We start from the raw sequence: 18,588 nt of genomic DNA, 5'->3' as shown, positions 1-18,588 counted from the left end.
AAGAATACACGAAAGAACAAAAAAGATCTTCATGACCCAAATAACCACAATAGTGTGATCACTTACCTAGAGCCAGACATCCAGGAGTGTGAAGTGGGCCTTAGGAAGCATCACTACGAACAAAGCTATTGGAGGTGATAGAATTCTAGCTGAGCTATTCCAAATTCTAAAAGACAATGCTGTGAAAGTGCTGCACTCAATATGCCAGAAAAATTGGAAAACTCAGCAGTGGTCACAGGACTGGAAAAGGTCCGTTTTCATTCCAATCCCTAAGAAAGGCAATGCCAAAGAATGTACAAACTACTGCACAATTGCACTCATCTCACATATTAGCAAAATTCTCCAAACCAGGCTTCAACAGTGCATGAACCGAGAACTTGCAGATGTTCAAGCTGGTTTTAGAAAAGGCAGAGGAACCAGAGATCAAATTGCCAACATTCGCTGGATCATCAAAAAAGCAAGAGACTTCCAGAAAAACATCTACTTCTGCCTTACTGACTACACCAAAGCCTTTGACTGTGTGGATCATGACAAACTGTGGGAAATTCTTAAAAAGACAGGAATACCAGACCACCTGACCTGCCTCCTGAGAAATCTGTATGCAGGTCAAGCAGCAACAGTTAGAACCAGACATGGAACAGCAGACTGGTCCAAATTGGGAAAGGCTGTATACTTGTCACTGTTTAATTTATATGCAGAGTACATTATACAAAATGCCGGGCTGGATGAAGCACAAGCTGGAATCAAGATTGCTGGGAGAAATATCAATAACTTCAGATATGCAAATGACATCACTCTTATGACAGAAAGCAAAAAGGAACTAAAGAGCCTCTTGATGAAGGTGAAAGACGAAAGTGAAAAAGCTGGCTAAAAATTCAACGTTCAAAAATGAAGATTGTGGCATCTGGTCCCATCACTTCATGGCAAATAGATGGGGAAGCAGTGGAAACAGTGAGACACTATTTTCTTGGGCTCCAAAATCACTGCAGATGGTGACTGCAGCATGAAATTAAAAGATGCTTGTTTCTTGGAAGAAAATCTATGACCAGCCTAGACAGCATATTAAAAAGCATAGACATTACTTTGCCAACAAAGGTCCATCTAGTCAAGGCTATGGTTTTTCCAGTAGTCGTGTATGGATTTGAGTCGGACCATAAAGAAAGATGAGCGCCGAAGAACTGGTGCTTTTGAGCTGTGGTATTGGAGAAGACTCTCGAGAATCCCTTGGACTACAAGGAGATCCAACAACTCCATCTTAAAGATCAGTCCTGGGTCATTGGAAGGACTGATGTTGAAGCTGAAACTCCAATACTTTGGCCATCTGATACAAAGAGCTGACTCATTTGAAAAGACCCTGATGCTGGGAAAGATTGAAGGCAGGAGAAGGGTAGGACAGAGAACGAGATGGTTGGATGGCATCAGCAACTTGATGGACATGAGTTTGAGCAAGCTCCGGGAGTTGGTGATGACAGGGAAGCCTGGCATGCTGCAATCCATGGGGTCACAAAGGGTCGACACTACTGAGCAACTGAACTGACGATTATCTTGAAATTAAGAAAAGAGCCCTCAACTCAGAGCCAATGAAGAGTTCAAGCTCCTTGGTATATACACAGAACCTCGTCTCGTGAAGATAATTCCCATTTGCCTGCTCTTCTAGAATGACTTGACCACTCACTCCAGTTCCCAAACCCCTGAATCTGAATGGCTTGTGACTACCTTGACAGAATAAAGTGTCAGAGAAAGTCAGAAGACATGAGGCAGCCTCTGCCCCAGGGGTGGGAGTCAGCGGCCGAACAAGCAGCCCACCTACCTGTAGTCACCACTCACATTGAAGCACAGACAACTCCTCCAGCCATCAACCTAGCAGAGTGCCCAGCCAACAACTGCCAGCACCAACCACTCACCATTCACAAGAGAGAGCCATTGTATTGGCCAACCCAATGGAACCTTCCCAAGACCGCAGCCCCTGCTGACATCTGAACAAGACCAGAGAAGAACCATGGAAGAACTATCCACGTGAGCCCTTCCTACAAGGTCCTGAATCACAAAATTACCAATAAAATAAAAGGGTTGTTGTCAGCCAATTTGGGGCCATTATGTAGCAACAGTAAGCAGGACACCAACGCCCTTGGGGGAAAGTGTCCATAATAAAATTATCTTGTCTGGATATGTTTTTGAAATTCTGACTTATGACAACTGGAAGCAAACTGTGTACAAAACAAACACTTTAAAACTCAGGAAGAGCTTAGGTAATTTGCCAGTATATTCACAGAAAGGGGCTACCCTGATAGTTCAGTTGGTAAAGAATCCACCTGCAATGCGGAGATCCTGGTTCGATTCCTGGGTTGGGAAGATCCGCTGGAGAAGGGATAGGCTACCCACTCCAGTATTGTTGGGCTTCCCTTGTGGCTCAGCTGGTAAAGGACCCGCCTGCAATTTGGGAGACCTGGGTTCACTCCCTGGATCGAGAAGATCCCCTGGAGATGGGAAAGGCTACCCACTCCAGTATTCTCTCCTGGGGAACTGGGGTCTCAAAGAGTCGGACATGACTGAGTGACTTTCACTTCACGTTCACAGAAAGAGGTAAGAACATGGTCGCTGGAAGTGAAAGAGTAAATGAGACTGAAAAACTGATAGAATTGCGACAGAAACAAACATTCCTAGGAAGGAGTGGTTTCTTTCAAATATGTGGGAAACTCCTCAGGTAGAAGCAGTGCTGCTGGTTAAGCAAGCATAATGTTCCATGACTAAAATGACTTTGCTTCCCCCAAATCTGCCGACCTTCTCCCAAATGCTTGTGTTTTTAACTTTCCCCCAAACAAGCGGAGTTGAGTCTAGTCTGGAAGGTGTGGGCAGGTTCTGGAGGGGACTTTCAGGGGGGTGGGGTGTGTGTGTCTGTGTGGTGAGGGAAGGAGACAAGCCACAGGTCAGCAGAGAGAGGCCAAGGAATACGGACACTGCATCAACTTACCCCGTTTGCCTTGACCTCTACGCTCTCCAACTAAAGAACCAGTCAGCGTCTCCAAGCCTGCCGGAGAAAGCCATGGCTGCCTCCACGTCCTGGGCACTCACGTGTCTGCAGCTTTTCCACGGTGTCAAGAACATGGCTTAGTGCAAAACTCACCTCGACAAGCGTGAGTACAAGAGATGTACCCAGACAGAATACCACCAGATTTTATTTAAGGTCTTTTTTATTTTCCTCCACACTGGCAAAAGTTCCGAGGGAGCTTAAAGTTCTGTAAACATCTTAACTGTCCCTCTTCCCCACCCCCACTTTTGAATTTACAAAGCAAAGGAGAGCAGGAGCCCCAGTTTTTAATGGTTCCCCATCTCCTCATGCTGTTTGATCCAAAAACTATATACAAGTTTGTAGCAGTCTCTGTATAGTTATTGTACATGTTTAGGAGGGAGGGCGGCCAAAAGGGATAGGGAGAATGCTGATCCAAAAGAATAAAAACAGAAAGCAAATAGAATCATCCCAAACCAAACAGCTCTCAGAGCAACTCCAGCCTTCCTTGGGCCATGATGTCAGAAAGGGAAGGCGCTCGACCAGGAGCCACCCTAACCACAGCACTTCTTGTGCGGGGATGGACGGTCCGGTGGTTGCAGACCAAAGTGTGACTGGCAATTTCAGGTGATGTTCTGTGGGGGGTTGGCGGAGGCAGGAAGAGTATTTGCTTATAAATAGAGCTTGAATACATTTATACTTGCAGTGAAGGGGTATTAGGAGGCCACGATCGAAGCCAGAACCAGGCTCCTTTCTCCCGTCCCCTCCATCCCACGGGAATCTCCTGTTTAGTGGTTTCCACGGATGCAGGTCTTAAAAGATGGTCAGGTTTTGCATGTTCTCTTTTCAGAAAAGGCAAGCCAGCACCTTGCCGTTCCAGAATCTTTAGACAAAACCTTTCGGGGCCACAGCAAGACACACACGCAATGCTCTGAGGAACCAGATGAAATTCCGGGCTTTTATCAGAAGCAGTTTATCCCTATCCAAAATGAAATTATACAAATTCATACATATGGTAAAGATCCTAACTGCCTCTTAAACGAGACAAATTTTCAGCAGAAAGGCCCAAAACAAACTGGTCCTAGTCCTCTGAAGTAAAAATATTTATGGGAAAAAATCCGTTTTTGTAAGAAAGAAAAATTAAAAATAAGTTCCTCTCCCAGGCCATAGGGCTTCCTTTGTCCGATCAGGTTGGAGTATGCCAGGAGAGAAGTCAGCTTGCTTGGAAGTCACTACCTAATGAAGAAAAACCAAGAACCCTTTCTCTGAAAGGATCCTCAGAAAGAATGAGGGTGAGGGGTGTGCAACATCAAACCAATCAGTCTAAACCCCACCCACTCAGGGCCTCTTGGATGCAATCCCGAAGTTAGCCGTGGCGGTGCCACCTGCAGACTGGAAGAGCTCTGACTGTCTCTGTCGGACGCTCAAGTCACAGTCCGTGGGCGTTTTGTTGCTGGCCAATGTCTGTTACCATTAACTCTCTTCATGATTGCACCAGTCAGACCCCTTGCCCGTTTGGGGGGTGGGGCGGGGAAAAAGAAGAAAAATAAAAATCAAACATAAGGGAAAAAATGACAAGAGAAAGTAAATCGCTACTGGCAGATCCCAACACACTTTCTGGGAGACAGGAGGTGAAATCACGGCACCGTGAACACATGCTGCCCACAGTCAGCCTTGCTGGGGAGGAGTCCCCCCTGCCGCCCCCCAGACGTCCGGTCCACTCATCCACAGTCTGAGATGCGCACCAACAAGAACGGTTTAAAGAATCCTGGACACAAAGGGCTAGAAGAAAAAGCCTGAGATGATCGGTTCTGTGATTTGTTGCAGTGACAGAGAATATATGGTGAGTTAAGTGTTGTGTCCAAAGCTGGAGAATCCATGGTCGGCAGAGAGGAGAGGGAAGGCCAGTCTGCTCTGGCAGGCGCTCAGTAGTCATCCACAGTTTCAATCTCACCCATATTGAGTCGCTCCGAGGAAGCGTTGACTGAAAACCCTGCAGGGAAAAATCTGCAATGAGTGATCAATGTTGACCAGACAACCCTGTGGCTCAAACTCAGGCAGGGGGCTGGAATTTCAGTCTCCCGTTTTTGAGTATACCAACAGGGATACTAAAAGGAGGAAGAAAAAAGGATAAAGGTCAATGCAGCAGTTTTCTTGCCCTTCCAGTGAGAGATTCTATTTTTATATGTTTTATTTCTTAAGGTTCTGATATAATTTAATTAGGGAAGAAATACATACACACACCAGCATCACTGCTTAAAAAGAACTGCAAACCACTGTCCTGGGGAGTCCTGAATCCAGGCCTGGGGTGAGTGTGCGTGTGTGTGTGTCAAAGCCAGGCCAGGCTGGCTACGGAGAGAAGTTCATTCAGGTGTAGCTACCTTAGAAGAAAGGGGCAGGGGGAGGACAAGAATAACACACTAAGTACTTTATAACCACTAGACCAAATGACTGTGACATCTCAGTGAGAATAATCACTACTTCAGCCCCATGCACTAATTGGGAATACTTTGAATCCAAAACACTGCCAAAGTTCTGGTTGAGAGGTTCTGCTCTGGGGGTAGGAGGCTCCAGGGAACGCAGGCTACAAGCTCCTGAGAGCTCTCAGCTGCTCTTCCTATCACACAGAAGACAGCACAGAAATGAAAAAACTCCCTTATTCAGCTCAACCTACTGTAAGTAGACCACCAAAGGCAAGGATCTCACCGAGCAGTACTGATGAACCAAAATGCTATCTGGTTTAGAAAAGGCAATACTAGCACAGATGAGCTTACAAACACTACTGAGGTCTGAAAACCTAATGCCATCAGTCATGTATAAGTTTTGAATAAACTCCACATAATCAGAGACTGATAAAAGGTACTATTAACAGGGCCTCTATGGAATGAGTGAGTCCCAAAATGCTTTCAGTTCAACCACCCTAAATGAAACCCCAAACTGTCTCAGTTGCTGTTTGAGTATCAAAAAGTAAACAGGCGAAGCTCTCCAGTCTAAAAGCAGCTCTGTTAATATTACTTCGAGCTTTTGCCCCCTCCTTTTTGCCCTTTAACATTCAAGTTTTCAAACAAATACACACTTTAAATGTACCAATAATACACAAAAATGTCTTACATAATAAAAATACTTTAATTACATTACACTGACTCCAAAATATCCTGATTTGAAAACATAAACATCCCTATTTTTTTTTTTTTTTCATCCCTATTTTTTAATCAAGGAAGCTGTGGTACAAGCTGTTTCCAAGGCCTCCTATTGGAAGAGGTTAGGATTCCAAACCCCAACCTGAGTTCTACCCCTCAACTGTGTTCCCATAACCTGCAGGACTTTTTTCCCGTCAAAATAATGAAAGGCTTAGTGTGTTCATACTTGAAAATAACAGTTATTTAGGTAAATGTAAACCCTAAAGAACAGTCTATGAAATGAACTATTACTCGGCTCTAAAGCAAGTTTTTCTTTGACTTCACATGTATCTCGAGAACAAATGAAATGTGATAAAAACAAAATGAGCTACATGCAATAAAAGCGGGAATGCAAAAAAACACAAACTATTTTAGTCATACAGAGACGGGACTGGGAAAAGAAACCTGGGGCCCAAAACGGTTAAGTATTCACTGCTGTAACAGAATGATTACTGGACTGGCTTTAGCAGATGGGCTCTCCTTTACTTGTCAAAAAAAAACCAGTGAGGAGGGCACTCCTCCGCACCTGACAGAAGTGGGGTGCTCTGGGGGGTCACGAGACCCCAGGCAATACCAACAGGGACTGGGGCCCGGTATGTCCAGCTCCAACCACCACACTCTCTTAGGGTGAGAACAACAGATTCCCCTCACATGACTTTAAGGTCTGGGGGACTGTTCTTGTAAGAAAACTGTGACTGGTGAACAAGGGCACTTTGTGTGTGTATTTCTCATACCCAAGCACAGGGTGCTGGCTCACAATGGCACTTGCCAGCCTGAAAAACTAGAGGAAAACATAAGCGCAGTGCAGGACATGAGCATTAAAATGGGGCCGGGATGGTTCTGAAGGTTTGTTTTAGAAGCAAAACGCTATTTTGATCAGTGACCACTTTGTTAATGGATACAATGGGGTCAAATTTGAATTTGTTTTCCTATTATGTGCATGGGTAACTTGTGACTGATGTATATTTGTTAATTTTTCTTAATCTGCAAGTCAATAAAGCATGTATCAACTAGAAACAATAATAAATGGTTAGTGGGTATGGGGCAGAAATTATCAGAGGAATTTCCAGAAGGTTTACTTGAGCAAAAATTCTCATTAAATGGTATATAAGCAAGAGCTCACCCAGGTGAGTTTCTTCAGTATTTTCTGAATAGTTTTACTTCCCTTATATTTAATTTTTCTCCTTCCCTTTCAAGATACATACTCCTTAAAACTCTAGTCCCAGAACAACCTCCCTCTCATTTCCGTGAAGGGGGATTTAAGTCCCTTTCTTTCTTACATCTATAATAAACAATGGGGTCAGATCAAATATTTAATCCAAAAACATTTACACCTCATTTTCAGAGGAACCCACCCCTACTGCCCTAGCCAAGTACCACAGCTAAATAGTGGGAGATTATTCGCTAGAACTCACAACCAGAACTGAAAAACACTCTAAAATCTACATTCATCTATTTCTGTCAAAACTGGACAAAATTTTGGATTGATCCATCCATCCTTAACGTAACCTTCCAAGAGAGGCAGAAGAAAATAAAACTGCGCCAGACCTCTAGGTGTATCCAAAGCCCGCTCGCAGAGCACAGCTCCAAGGGGCGGTGCTCAACGCTAGGTTTGTTACTGCTGTATTATTTCCCCAGGGCAGGAAACCTCTGGAGTATGGATCCCAGCAAGGGCAGAGCAGTCACCTCTCACTGTACTGTCAGCTCTTTCACCTCCGTACGATGCCTCCCTGTCACTTCACACTCGGTCCACCAGCACTGAAACAGCACGTCCTTTCCCCATAAGCCCGCTCCACTTTCCAGTGCTCATCATTTTATCAAAAGGGCAACTCTCTCCATCCTGCTGCCTAAACCTTTCCTTTCTCCTTGCCCAAGCCTATCCCTAACTTTCTGAAATCCATCTAACTCCTCTCCATCTCCAGTGCCAAAGCCCCACCCTAGGCCACCACTATCTTTCACCTGGTCTAAATTGCACTCTCCAACGAGTTTGCCTGACTTCCCAACCTGCCATCTTTGCCAATACAACCATTCTATTCCAGACAACACAGTTTTATAACATCTCATGAGTACATTCATGAACAGAGAAAAATTTTAATTTCATCCTTGTCGGTGAGGTTGTCAGGCCAGTTTAAGAAACAAAGGTAGCCCTATCAGCTTTGCCTACGCTGTTTGTTATTCCAGAAACACCATACCCTATCCTTCCTGCTTTTTCAAAGCCCCAATTCAGGCGTCACCTTTTCCTCAGAGCTGACTTGTATGATGACATTGGTCCCTAACACTGGGTAAGAAGAGTCATGGGGAAAACAAGAATAGCTATGGGTAACACAGAAGAGTGAAGAGAAAACAGACCTGCTGTGAAACCCCAGCTGCACTGCTAGCTGCTGAGTGACTCTGGGAAGCGTTCTCAATCCTCTAGGCCTTGGTTTACTATTGTTAATGCTGGAACATCGCCTCATAATGCAGGATAATTCTGAGACTATTATACAGTGAATATCAACAAACATCTGTTCTTTTTTGAGCATCTGATTTGATTATGGTCTGCTTCCACACAAATCGGCACTTTACATTTTAAACAACATTTACTGTTCTCCATCAGCATTATTTTCCAACTAAACTGAAAGGTTTTTAGGAAAATTTATGTTAGATATGAAAAAGTCTTTAAAATTTAAGGCACCAGACAATATATTCTTTTTCTTGCTCCCTATAATAGATAAGGCATAGCTCTTGCAGAGATTCCCAGTAAATACTATTTTGAACTGGCTAAAAAAACTTATTTTTTGTAAAAAAAATTTTCCTTCTTGAAAAACCCTCCACCATGGGACTCGCATATACTTTACCCCCAACACCCAGCTAAGACTTCAGGCCTGTGCTCACCTAATAGACTAGGATCTGCTCGGACCATCTTCTGCTTTTTCTTCTTCTTGCCACTTTGTACAGCTTCAAAACTGGATTGTTGGTTGTTGGTCTGATTGGTCTGAAACACTGAATGGAGTGCACTGTGGTTCATGCCCCACACAGAGTCCTGTAACACAAGATGGCACCGCTGAGATCACACAGTGGACACGAGCTTGGCCCACCCTCAGAAAATGGCTCATCTGGCCTCACCTTACCGAGGAGGAGTTTAAGAACAGGAAGCCTACCACGGATTCTGGTAACAATGAAACTGAGAGCAGTCCACTGAGCCACCTTCTTCCCTTCACTGAGATTCAGACAACTCACTTAGGCTGTGTGTCTCCACAAGGCCCATCCTGGGGTCTCCAGGTGTCCACACTGCTGGGACAGCACAGTTGTCAAAACCTCTCCAGGGGCTTCCCTGGTGGCTCAGTGGTAAAGAATCCGCCTGCCAATACAAGGGTCACAGGTTCGATCCCTGATCTGGGAAGGTCCCACCTGCTGTGGAAGGACTGAGCCTGTGCCCTGGAACCTGGGAGCCACAGCTTCTGAGCCTGCACTAGAGCCTGTGCTCCGTAAGAGAAGCCACTGCATGAGAAAGCCTGTGCATCACGATGGAGAGGGCCCTCGCTCACTGCAACTAGAGAAGAGCCCACAACCCAGCACAGCAAAAAATGAAACAAAATTTAAAAAAAAAAACAGACAACTCGCCAGACACACATGGAATCTAATCTGTACCATTCATCTGGAAGTTGCTCTCTGGCGATTTACACCCCTCACCTACTCAAAGTGGAAGGCTCCTTCGTTCTCCGGGCCCCGGGACAGAGAGGGGAGCCTACAGACCGGCTGACAGCCCATTATTAAGCAAAACAAAGTTCATGTCATGCACTTTATTCATAGCAGCAATCCCAGAAGGGATCTGCTCCCAAAATATTATTCAAATACTTTATACCAACTGGCTAAACTATGCAACGGTCTACCAGCTGTTCACACTATGTGCTGCTCCTGTGAGAGCAACGCAGTCTGAACTGGGATCAGGCTCCCGAGCTGGGCGGCGGAACGGGCGGGGGGCGAGCCTGGCTGTGCGCAGAGGCGACCCTCACACACGGAGGCCTTGGTACTGCTGCACAGTGTCTTCTCTTGATTCCTTAACATATTTTTCCTGGGGCTGTTTGTGTTCACATCTTTCATTTTTCCTTCAGTTGATCCATTAGCCCCATCTATCCAAATGGATTTTAAATGCCCTATACTTCTCTGTACCTTACACATTGCTAAAAATGCACTCTGACAAACATTATCTCTAGTAGAAGAACTACGAGATTAAAAATATTCTTAAGCCTCTCCATGAGTCCTGACAGATTGTTTTTCAGAAAACTTGTAAAGACAATCCTTATCATTCATGGATTCCGTTATCTGCAAATTTGCGTACTTGAAGTGTTTCTGTCCTCACTCTGAATATGCATGTCTACAGAGCAATGAAAACCTGACCTGCCCAAGATACATGTTCCCAGTTGAGGCAGAACTGGGCAATACTTTCTGCCTTCTCGTCTCAGCGCTCACACTGCAGAGGAGCGTCTTCCTCGGTCTGTTTCGGGGCCTGTTTCTACATGCTGTTGGTGAGTCCTTGTCTAAAGTGGCTCCCGAGGGTCGAGTGCTGTCTAGTGTTTCTAAAGGGCCCAGAGGCTGTGATGCGCCTCAGAAACGTGTGTGCTAGGTACGCTTTATTCAGGCACGAGTTATAGTGGCACTGGCTGTGAGTTCAGTATTAAGGAAGCAGCAATGTATTTAAATAACGCATCCTTAAACAGAACCACACACAGAACAAGGTTATCAGCATTCCACAGTTATAAGCTGACAAAAATGCTATAACACAGGTCCACAGAAACCTAACCCCCTAGGAGCAATGGTTCAGAATTTGCTAATTCTGTGTTAGCAGCAAGTTCACAGAATAGAGCTCCCGAGAATAACAAGAACCAATTATACATTTACATTCTCATCAACGGTGTATGAGGTATTTGGCAGGTACAGTATTGTCAGTACTGGAAACAAATGATCTGGAGCTTCAGAGAGTTACCATTGGTGAGTTTTAACTACTAAAACCAAATTTATGCGTCTATGACAAGTTGGCATTTGCAACTGGACAGAGGCACCTATATGAACCAAGAAAAATGGGGCTGGTATGCCTAACAGTGAATGAATAGTTATATACTTGCTATTTGGCAAGTTCACAAAGGTCTCAGGACATGTAATTTGAAAATGTCAAGTCTACCTGGTTTTAAAAGGTTCCAGTCATGTGATGTACAAAAATGGTAGTAGTATTTTAAAATTTCATTTCTCTGGCGGCTCCACTTTCAAGACACTAATATTGACCAGGGCACGGCACTCACTCTGCTGCCTTACCTGCTGCTGCTGCTGCTGCTGCTGCTGTTGTTGTTGCTGTTGCTGCTGCTGCTGTTGCCGCTGGTTGGCTTTCTGTTTGGCACGGCGCTCAAGGAACTGCTTGGCAAACTCCTTGGCCTCAGAGGTATCTCCTAAATAGGCCCTAATGTAATCATGGACCTCATATGGAGATTCTACTTCCTTCAGGAACGAAACAAATGTGGGCACTGTAACATGAGAGGGGAGAAGACAGAGAGAGTAACAATGAAATACCACACAGCAGAGATCAGGGTCAGTCTTCAATATATTTTAACACCTAACAGGGACGTGAATGATGGAAACTGGAAAGGCATGCAGCTATTATGCTAAATATGCTAACTTCTTTAACCTGCTCTGTAGTCATGGGGGTAACCCCACTCTCATTTAATGCCCCAAATTGTCTGAAATATCACAGAGATGAAGGTATCACACGTGTATTTGTTTCACTAAATGTTATTTTGGTAGAAACTATGTTGATGGAAACAACTGCTTCCCTAAGACTAATCTGGGGATTCCTTTCTTCTCTTCTTTAAATTCAGTCAATATGTTTTAAGTGCCAGGGTACATGCCAGGCACTATAACAGATACTGAAGATAAAGCTGCAGCCTCCTTTTGCTTCACTGAGATAACCTCTGTTTACACAGAAAAATTCGACATGAAGCAGTGTGGTGCAGGAGAAAAGTCCAAGTATCAGAGTTAGACAGACATGGGTTTAAAACTTGACTGAAATTTGCTCACTGTGTGACCTTGATGAGCTACTTAACCTTCCTGAGCCTCCGTTTCCTAATTTATAAAACGGGGATAACATCACTGACATTGTAAAGGTTAAGTTATGGCCAAAATTAACATCACTAGGATAACACGTATTAACCCCCAAAAAGTGCCTAGTACATGGTAGGTGCTTAATGGATGGTAGCCATTACTATTTTTCGCTCTTGCTTTCTGACTCGTTCTGACCATCAGCTATGTCACACTGCTGCAAAGGAACCCTTCAATTCTTTTCCTGCCCTTTTTTTTTTTTTTAAGGTTTCTGGCTTTAGAAAAGACATCAGAGATGGACTAGTTCAGCAAACCTCACGAGTTATGGGAATCCCGTCCACACCGACCTGACTGGTCTCTGTTCAAACATTTGCGGGTGAGGGAAGTATTTGCTTCCATCTCAGGCAGACAATTCTCTTTGTGAACAACCAACAAGCAGCAAGTTTTTCTTCAAACTGCGCTGAAACCTTTTCATTTGCATACATTATAGGTCTCAGCTTTATCCCATACAAAGCATGTCTACCTGCTCAGTCACGACTCCCACCCCTGCCCCCAAAGGCAGGAAGGGGAAAACTCTCACGCCACCTCAGTCTTCTCTTGTGCAGGCTGACCTAGGTCTCCAGTGTAACAGTTAATCTCCTTTGTTCATCTGGTGATGCTCCCCAAAAATGAGCAGGAGAGAACCGTGATCTCTTCTGCCCTGTCCATCACAGGACAGCCTGCAGCTACCCTGGTGTCCACTGGTAACCTAGTTCAGCACAGTATTACAGAACTTTTCTCACAAGTAATGCTGTAAAAGAGTCCAGTTTTTACAGTAGGTGCAGGACTTGACCTCCATCAGACTTCACCTCCTGAAGGCTGGCCCATCATTTCAATTTCCTAACTCTTTGTGGGGCCTGCTCTGCCATTCCACATGCTGGGTTTCCCTCCCCAGTTCTTACCATCCAAGTTATTTGCCGTATTAAGGGCATGAAGCATCTGTTCACACCACTGGGTAAATCCATCTTGGGCTTTATTTACTCCCTGAAAGAGCTTCAGCAATTTTTCTTCTTCTTCTACTTTCTTATTCTGCCGGTTAGACACACCTACAGATTTACTAAAGCAAAACAATAGGGTGGTATTATATTCCCAGGAACTGTTACTGTTATAATCATACTCTAACATCATACATAGATAATGTCTTGGCAACACTGGATGGCCGTCCAGCAATCCAATTCTTGGCTCCGAAAATGAAAACAAACAGACAAACAAACAAAAGTCCAAAAACAAAAAAATGAAATACTGGGGTTGGGGATGGGGGAGTTTACTCAGTACCTATTAAAATCTAGCCTCGGTTAATACATTCTAGTTTGTGAATACGGGCTTCTCTTCAGAGAAATTATTAAGTTCTTCTCATGTGTCCGTCGGTAAGATTTTAAATTTTGCTAAGCCTCAGTTTCCTCATCTGTAAAATGATACTAATACTTCTTTGGGTTATTAAAAGGAATAAAAATACTATATGCAAAGGCCTAGAGCACAGTGCCTGGCAAAGATGCTCAACATGTTATTCAGTGTCCTATTCATCACACATTAAGCCCTCAGTTAATTGAGAAGAAATATTCTGACAGCACTACCATTTATTAAGTAGTTACTATGTGCCAGGCACTTTACTAACTACTTCACACATATTCACTTAACCTTTACAACCACACCCATGAAGCTGTTATTGTTATCTTCGTTTTACAGATGAGGGAACTGAGGCTCAAAGAGGTTCCCTCCTACCCAAGGTCACACAGCTCGTAAGTGCTAGTGCTGGGATTTGAATTCATGACTTAACATTAAAACCCATGCTTGTTCAACGAAAAGAAAGATGAATGTAAGATGTAACAAATTCATCATAAAAATAAAACAGTTTAAGTGTTTATAATACTCTAACTTAAAATTTTAGAGAAAATGCTAGAATCTAGAGACCACCTTAGAGAAATATTCAAGAGCAGTAACAAAAAATATTAAGCGTTTACCACGTGACAGGCAATAGACTCCATGTCCAGCAACCAAAGGAGCCACTAGTAATAATACCGATGTGTTTCCATAGGGAAGAAAAACAATCATCAAACTATCACCTTACATGCCAGGATATAGGTGAAAGTAAGTAAAAACTAAATAACTACCTTTCTCTGGCCACCCATTATCATACTCCTCACATGCCCTTCCTCCCCCAATCCACCAAGGAACACAGGTCAATCGCTTTGAGCCCTACCTGAGACTGGCGTTTTTATTTTTGTTTGTTGAGTTCCTAGGTCCCACCTCTTTCACTGCATCATCCCAGAATCCCATGTTGGAGTTTTTAGTGTCAGCACTGCTCCAGATACTACTGACTAGGTCAGAGGCCCACTGGTTAGGGGGACCGGTATTTATAGAGCCCCAAACAGAATTCCCAATGCTGGTGTGCAGGTTGGAATGCTGTTAAAGAAGGAGACACAAATAACTACAGTTAATAACATTAAAAAGACAAAAAGAGAGCCCACCAGTCAGAACAGATAACTCACACCACCAGCCCACACAACAACCGCTCAGGAAGACGGACCCACCGTATTATTCCGGGCTCTGTTTGGCTGCTGGTGTTGCTGCTGCTGTTGCTGCTGCTTCTGCATCTGCCTGGCTTCTTCCTGTTGGATCTCCAGAAGAGACTTTGCAGTGCCTGCAGGTTTGCTGACGTTCCCCCAGCCTGAGAGTTTCTGCTGTTGCTGCTGCTGCTGCTGCTGGAGAGCTTTCATCAACTCCCTCTGCTGGCGCCTCTGCTGTAGGCACAACAGAAGTGTGTGTGCTGAGACGCTTCAGTTGTGCCTGACTCTGTGATCCTATGGACTGTACCCTCCAGGCTCTTCTGTCCATGGGAGTCTCCAGGCAAGAATACTGGAGTGCATTGCCATGCCCTCCTCCAAGGGATCTTGCCAACCCAGGTATCACACCCACGTTTCTTACGTCTCCTGTGTTGGCAGGTGGGTTCTTTATCACAAGTGCCACCTGGGAAGCAACTAAACAACTACAGTTAACTACTCTGCTGCAAATACAGATGAAACAGTCAGAAGGACTGAGACGAGAATAGAGAGAGATTAAGAATTACTTCTTAAAAATTAAATAGGACTTCTGATTAAGCATAAAAATGTAATATGTTTATTTCCAAAGTCCTATCAAAATGACAAAAATAATTTTTTTCTAAAACATAAACTTTAAGGACAAAGAGAACAGAAAAGTTTTTAAAAGGTGGAAAGCAAGCAAATAAAGACAGCCAATACAACAGACCCAATAAGTTGAAACCAAGTAAAAGGAAGCTCAGAAACAGGTCAATTCATACAGAAAGCTCCGGAATTACAGGCATGGCTATCTCAAACAAAGGAAGACAAGTCTGTAAAAAGCAACATCAAGACCCTGACTACCTTCCCCACCCAACACACTTGGCAGCTATCCCTCACCTCTCCCCAGCAGAAAATTAAAACTTTCCTTTTTAAACAGGCTGAACCAGTTAAGTGGATTATTCTATAGGAAAGCTGGTCGACCTACTGTAAGAGAATACACCTACAGATACCAACAGATGGTGGGATTTGAATGGAAGAAACCACTATAGACATCATCACAGCAAAGCCCAGCAAAGTGCCACATGCACCAGAACCTCCTGACAGCTCCTCAGTGCCTTATTCCTAAATAAGAACAAACAGCCCAGCCTGTAAGATGAAAGCCAAAGACCAAATCAAACAGAATTCTGTTGGAACAGAAACAAGGGGAAGTAGGAGTGATCAGTAAGTATTATTCTTAGAGTTTAGATGTTGTATTCAGCAGAACAAGAATAAGAGACTATAAACACAAATACTTAAGAGGGAACAATATATGGATTCAGAACTTTAAAATAAGAGAGCATACATTAAAAGTTCAATAGAAGGACTGAAAGAAAAGATTGAGAAAATATTCCATCACAAAAGACAACAGAGAACGAGATGGAAAGAAATATGTGTGCATGCTAAGTCACTTCAGTCTGTCCGACTGTGTGACCCCATGGACTGTAGCCCACCAGGCTTCTCTGTCCATGGGATTCTCCCAAGCAAGAATCCTAGAGGCGGCTGACACTTCTTCCTCTAGGGAATCTTCCCAACCCAGAGATTGAACCCTCGTCTCTTACGTCTCCTGCACTGGCAGGTGGATTCCTTACCATCAGCGCCACCTAGGACAACATGCAGATGACAAAATGTTGAGAAACAGAGCACACCAGTGCAGCAAGTCAAGCATGTTCAGATCTGAACAAGTTAGAGGGTCCTGGAAAGGACACTGCCAGGCAAAGAATGAAATAGAACTGTCGGATACTATCTGCTGGGTGGCACTTTATGCATTTTGAAGCGTACACAGACTTAACTGTTCAAAGAAAATCAAATGAAAACACAAGGCAATTATTAACTTCTAACAGACAAAGATATGAACAAGAACCAAGACCTGTGATTCCAACTCTGATGACCATTATGTTTTTTTTTTATTTAGCAGGGACCAAAATTATTGGAAGAATTTCTAGCCTTGGAGGAGGAAGCTACACTCTGCTCTGTATCCAGCTGTTAACTTTTGAGAAAAGAGAGATGATTTCAGAGAAAGCTCAGCCTTTTTTCTTTTGAAGGAGGGTAGGAAACATGGTAAATTTTAAGGTGAAGAAAGCTTTTAACCTACTGGGTGATGTCATGCACACCACACGGTGAACATGCACAGACGCTCTTCACGGCCTTTAGTGAACCACACCACCCAGATCCAGAATGACAGCTTGCATTCTCGAACAAACTGACTGCTTTGCCTCAAATCATACCCATGTACAGTACCTCCATTAAGACTTAGTTACCTCATGCAACCTTCTCAGAGAGGCCTTCCCAGTCAGCACACCTAAAACTAGACAATCAACTGCTACCCACCACCAATACTATCACTAACTCCCAATCTTCTTCCTACGCCCCTTTCCACTTTATTTTTCTTTCTGACACATATTGCCTTCTAGAACTCTGTATGTCTTTTCATGTCCCTGTCTCTTCAACTAAAAGTAAGCTTTATGGAGGGAGGGAATTCTGTCTGTCTGAGACTCAACTATATCCACACAAGCAGCAAACACACAATGGACAGATGGCACTCAGCTAGTGTATGCTGAGCCAAACCATTCCACTTCCTCGTTTTTTCCTTTCTGTCAAGAACTATGTTCTGCCGCCCCCCAACCCCTTTCACTCTTTTGTATCCTCTCTATTCTAATGAGGAACTACAGGATGTAGACGAACAAGCAGAGAGATGGTATTTCTGTCATATTTTAAGGTTTTCTAGGTTAGTCAGAACCCAGTACCCTTTAGAGAAAAAAATTTCTGCATTGTAAGTATCAAATTTTTAAGAGGCTATCCACACAAAACTCATCCCCCATTCTGAAATACCCATGTAACTTTTGTTTCTGAGCTATTCTCTCAAGAGCTATGGTAAAGGAAACAGAACATTTCTGTACCCAATCTTAATGTTATTTCTATTAGAGCCTTCATATTTGCTAGTGACCATCATACAGGCTAAAGAGCTGAAAAATAAATATCTAATTCAGATACACAGCAACTCTGACAAGTAGCCACTAATCCAGAATGCACACTGGCTATTCTGAATCACCGATTGTCTAGATCACTTTTAAAATTTACCTCCTCTCGAAGCTGCCGTTCTCGTTCCTCTTCTAGTTTTTGGATTTCAGCCAATGATAGCGTTGCCTGGGACTGACATGCTGTCGTATTGGACTGCTGGCCCCACGTTGAAGAAGAAGGAAGCTAGCAAAAAAAGAAGGCAGAAGAGTTCATGCAGACACATGGCTAGGAAACGGAGGGGCAACAATGCATTGTGTACAGCCAGAACCTTCATGCTTCCCTCTGTTCCACTTATAACATTCAATTTAAACTGCCTTCTTCGATCCTTTTACATGACTACCCTACCAATCAGTTTTGCTTCTTTTACTTAATTTTCTCTTGTCACAAGATTATTTTAAAACAACTTAAAACACATCAATATTATTGTTGTTTTAGTCATAAGTGGTGTCCGACTCTTCTGCAATTCCATAGACTGTAGCCCGCCAGGCTTCTTTGTCCATGGGATTCTCCAGGCAAGAATATGGAATTGGGTTGCCATGTCCTCTTCCAGGGGTTTTTCCTGACCCAGGGATTGAAACCGAATCTCCTGCATTGGCAGGTAAGTTCTTTACCACTGAGCCACCAGGGAAGCCCAAAATACATCAATACACTTTTATCTGATTTACTCCCATGAAATTGCAAATTTGTTATACCTGCCACTGATATATACTCCAATATA

General features: G+C 43.7%; 1 protein-coding gene across 4 annotated transcripts in view; it reads right to left on the bottom strand.

Annotated features, from left to right (window-relative positions):
- Positions 1-3,173: 3,173 nt before the first annotated feature.
- Positions 3,174-18,588, bottom strand: part of GIGYF2 (GRB10 interacting GYF protein 2) — a 127,698-nt gene continuing 112,283 nt past the window's right edge. For all 4 annotated transcript variants that reach the window (XM_010841226.1, XM_010841230.1, XM_010841227.1 and 1 more), the window contains 7 exons: positions 17,931-18,053; positions 14,826-15,035; positions 14,495-14,697; positions 13,197-13,351; positions 11,479-11,684; positions 9,061-9,208; positions 3,174-5,000 (listed from right to left, as the gene is read on the bottom strand). In XM_010841226.1, coding sequence (XP_010839528.1) covers positions 4,933-5,000; positions 9,061-9,208; positions 11,479-11,684; positions 13,197-13,351; positions 14,495-14,697; positions 14,826-15,035; positions 17,931-18,053 — 1,113 coding nt within the window. In that variant the 3' untranslated portion in view covers positions 3,174-4,932. The remainder of the gene's footprint in view (positions 5,001-9,060; positions 9,209-11,478; positions 11,685-13,196; positions 13,352-14,494; positions 14,698-14,825; positions 15,036-17,930; positions 18,054-18,588) is intronic.

The sequence above is a fragment of the Bison bison genome, unplaced genomic scaffold (assembly GCF_000754665.1).
Source record: "Bison bison bison isolate TAMUID 2011002044 unplaced genomic scaffold, Bison_UMD1.0 scf7180017864158, whole genome shotgun sequence".
NCBI classification, from domain to species: Eukaryota; Metazoa; Chordata; class Mammalia; order Artiodactyla; family Bovidae; genus Bison; species Bison bison.
The sequence above is the reverse complement of the archived record's forward strand: the minus strand, read 5'-3'. Positions and strand labels throughout refer to the sequence as shown.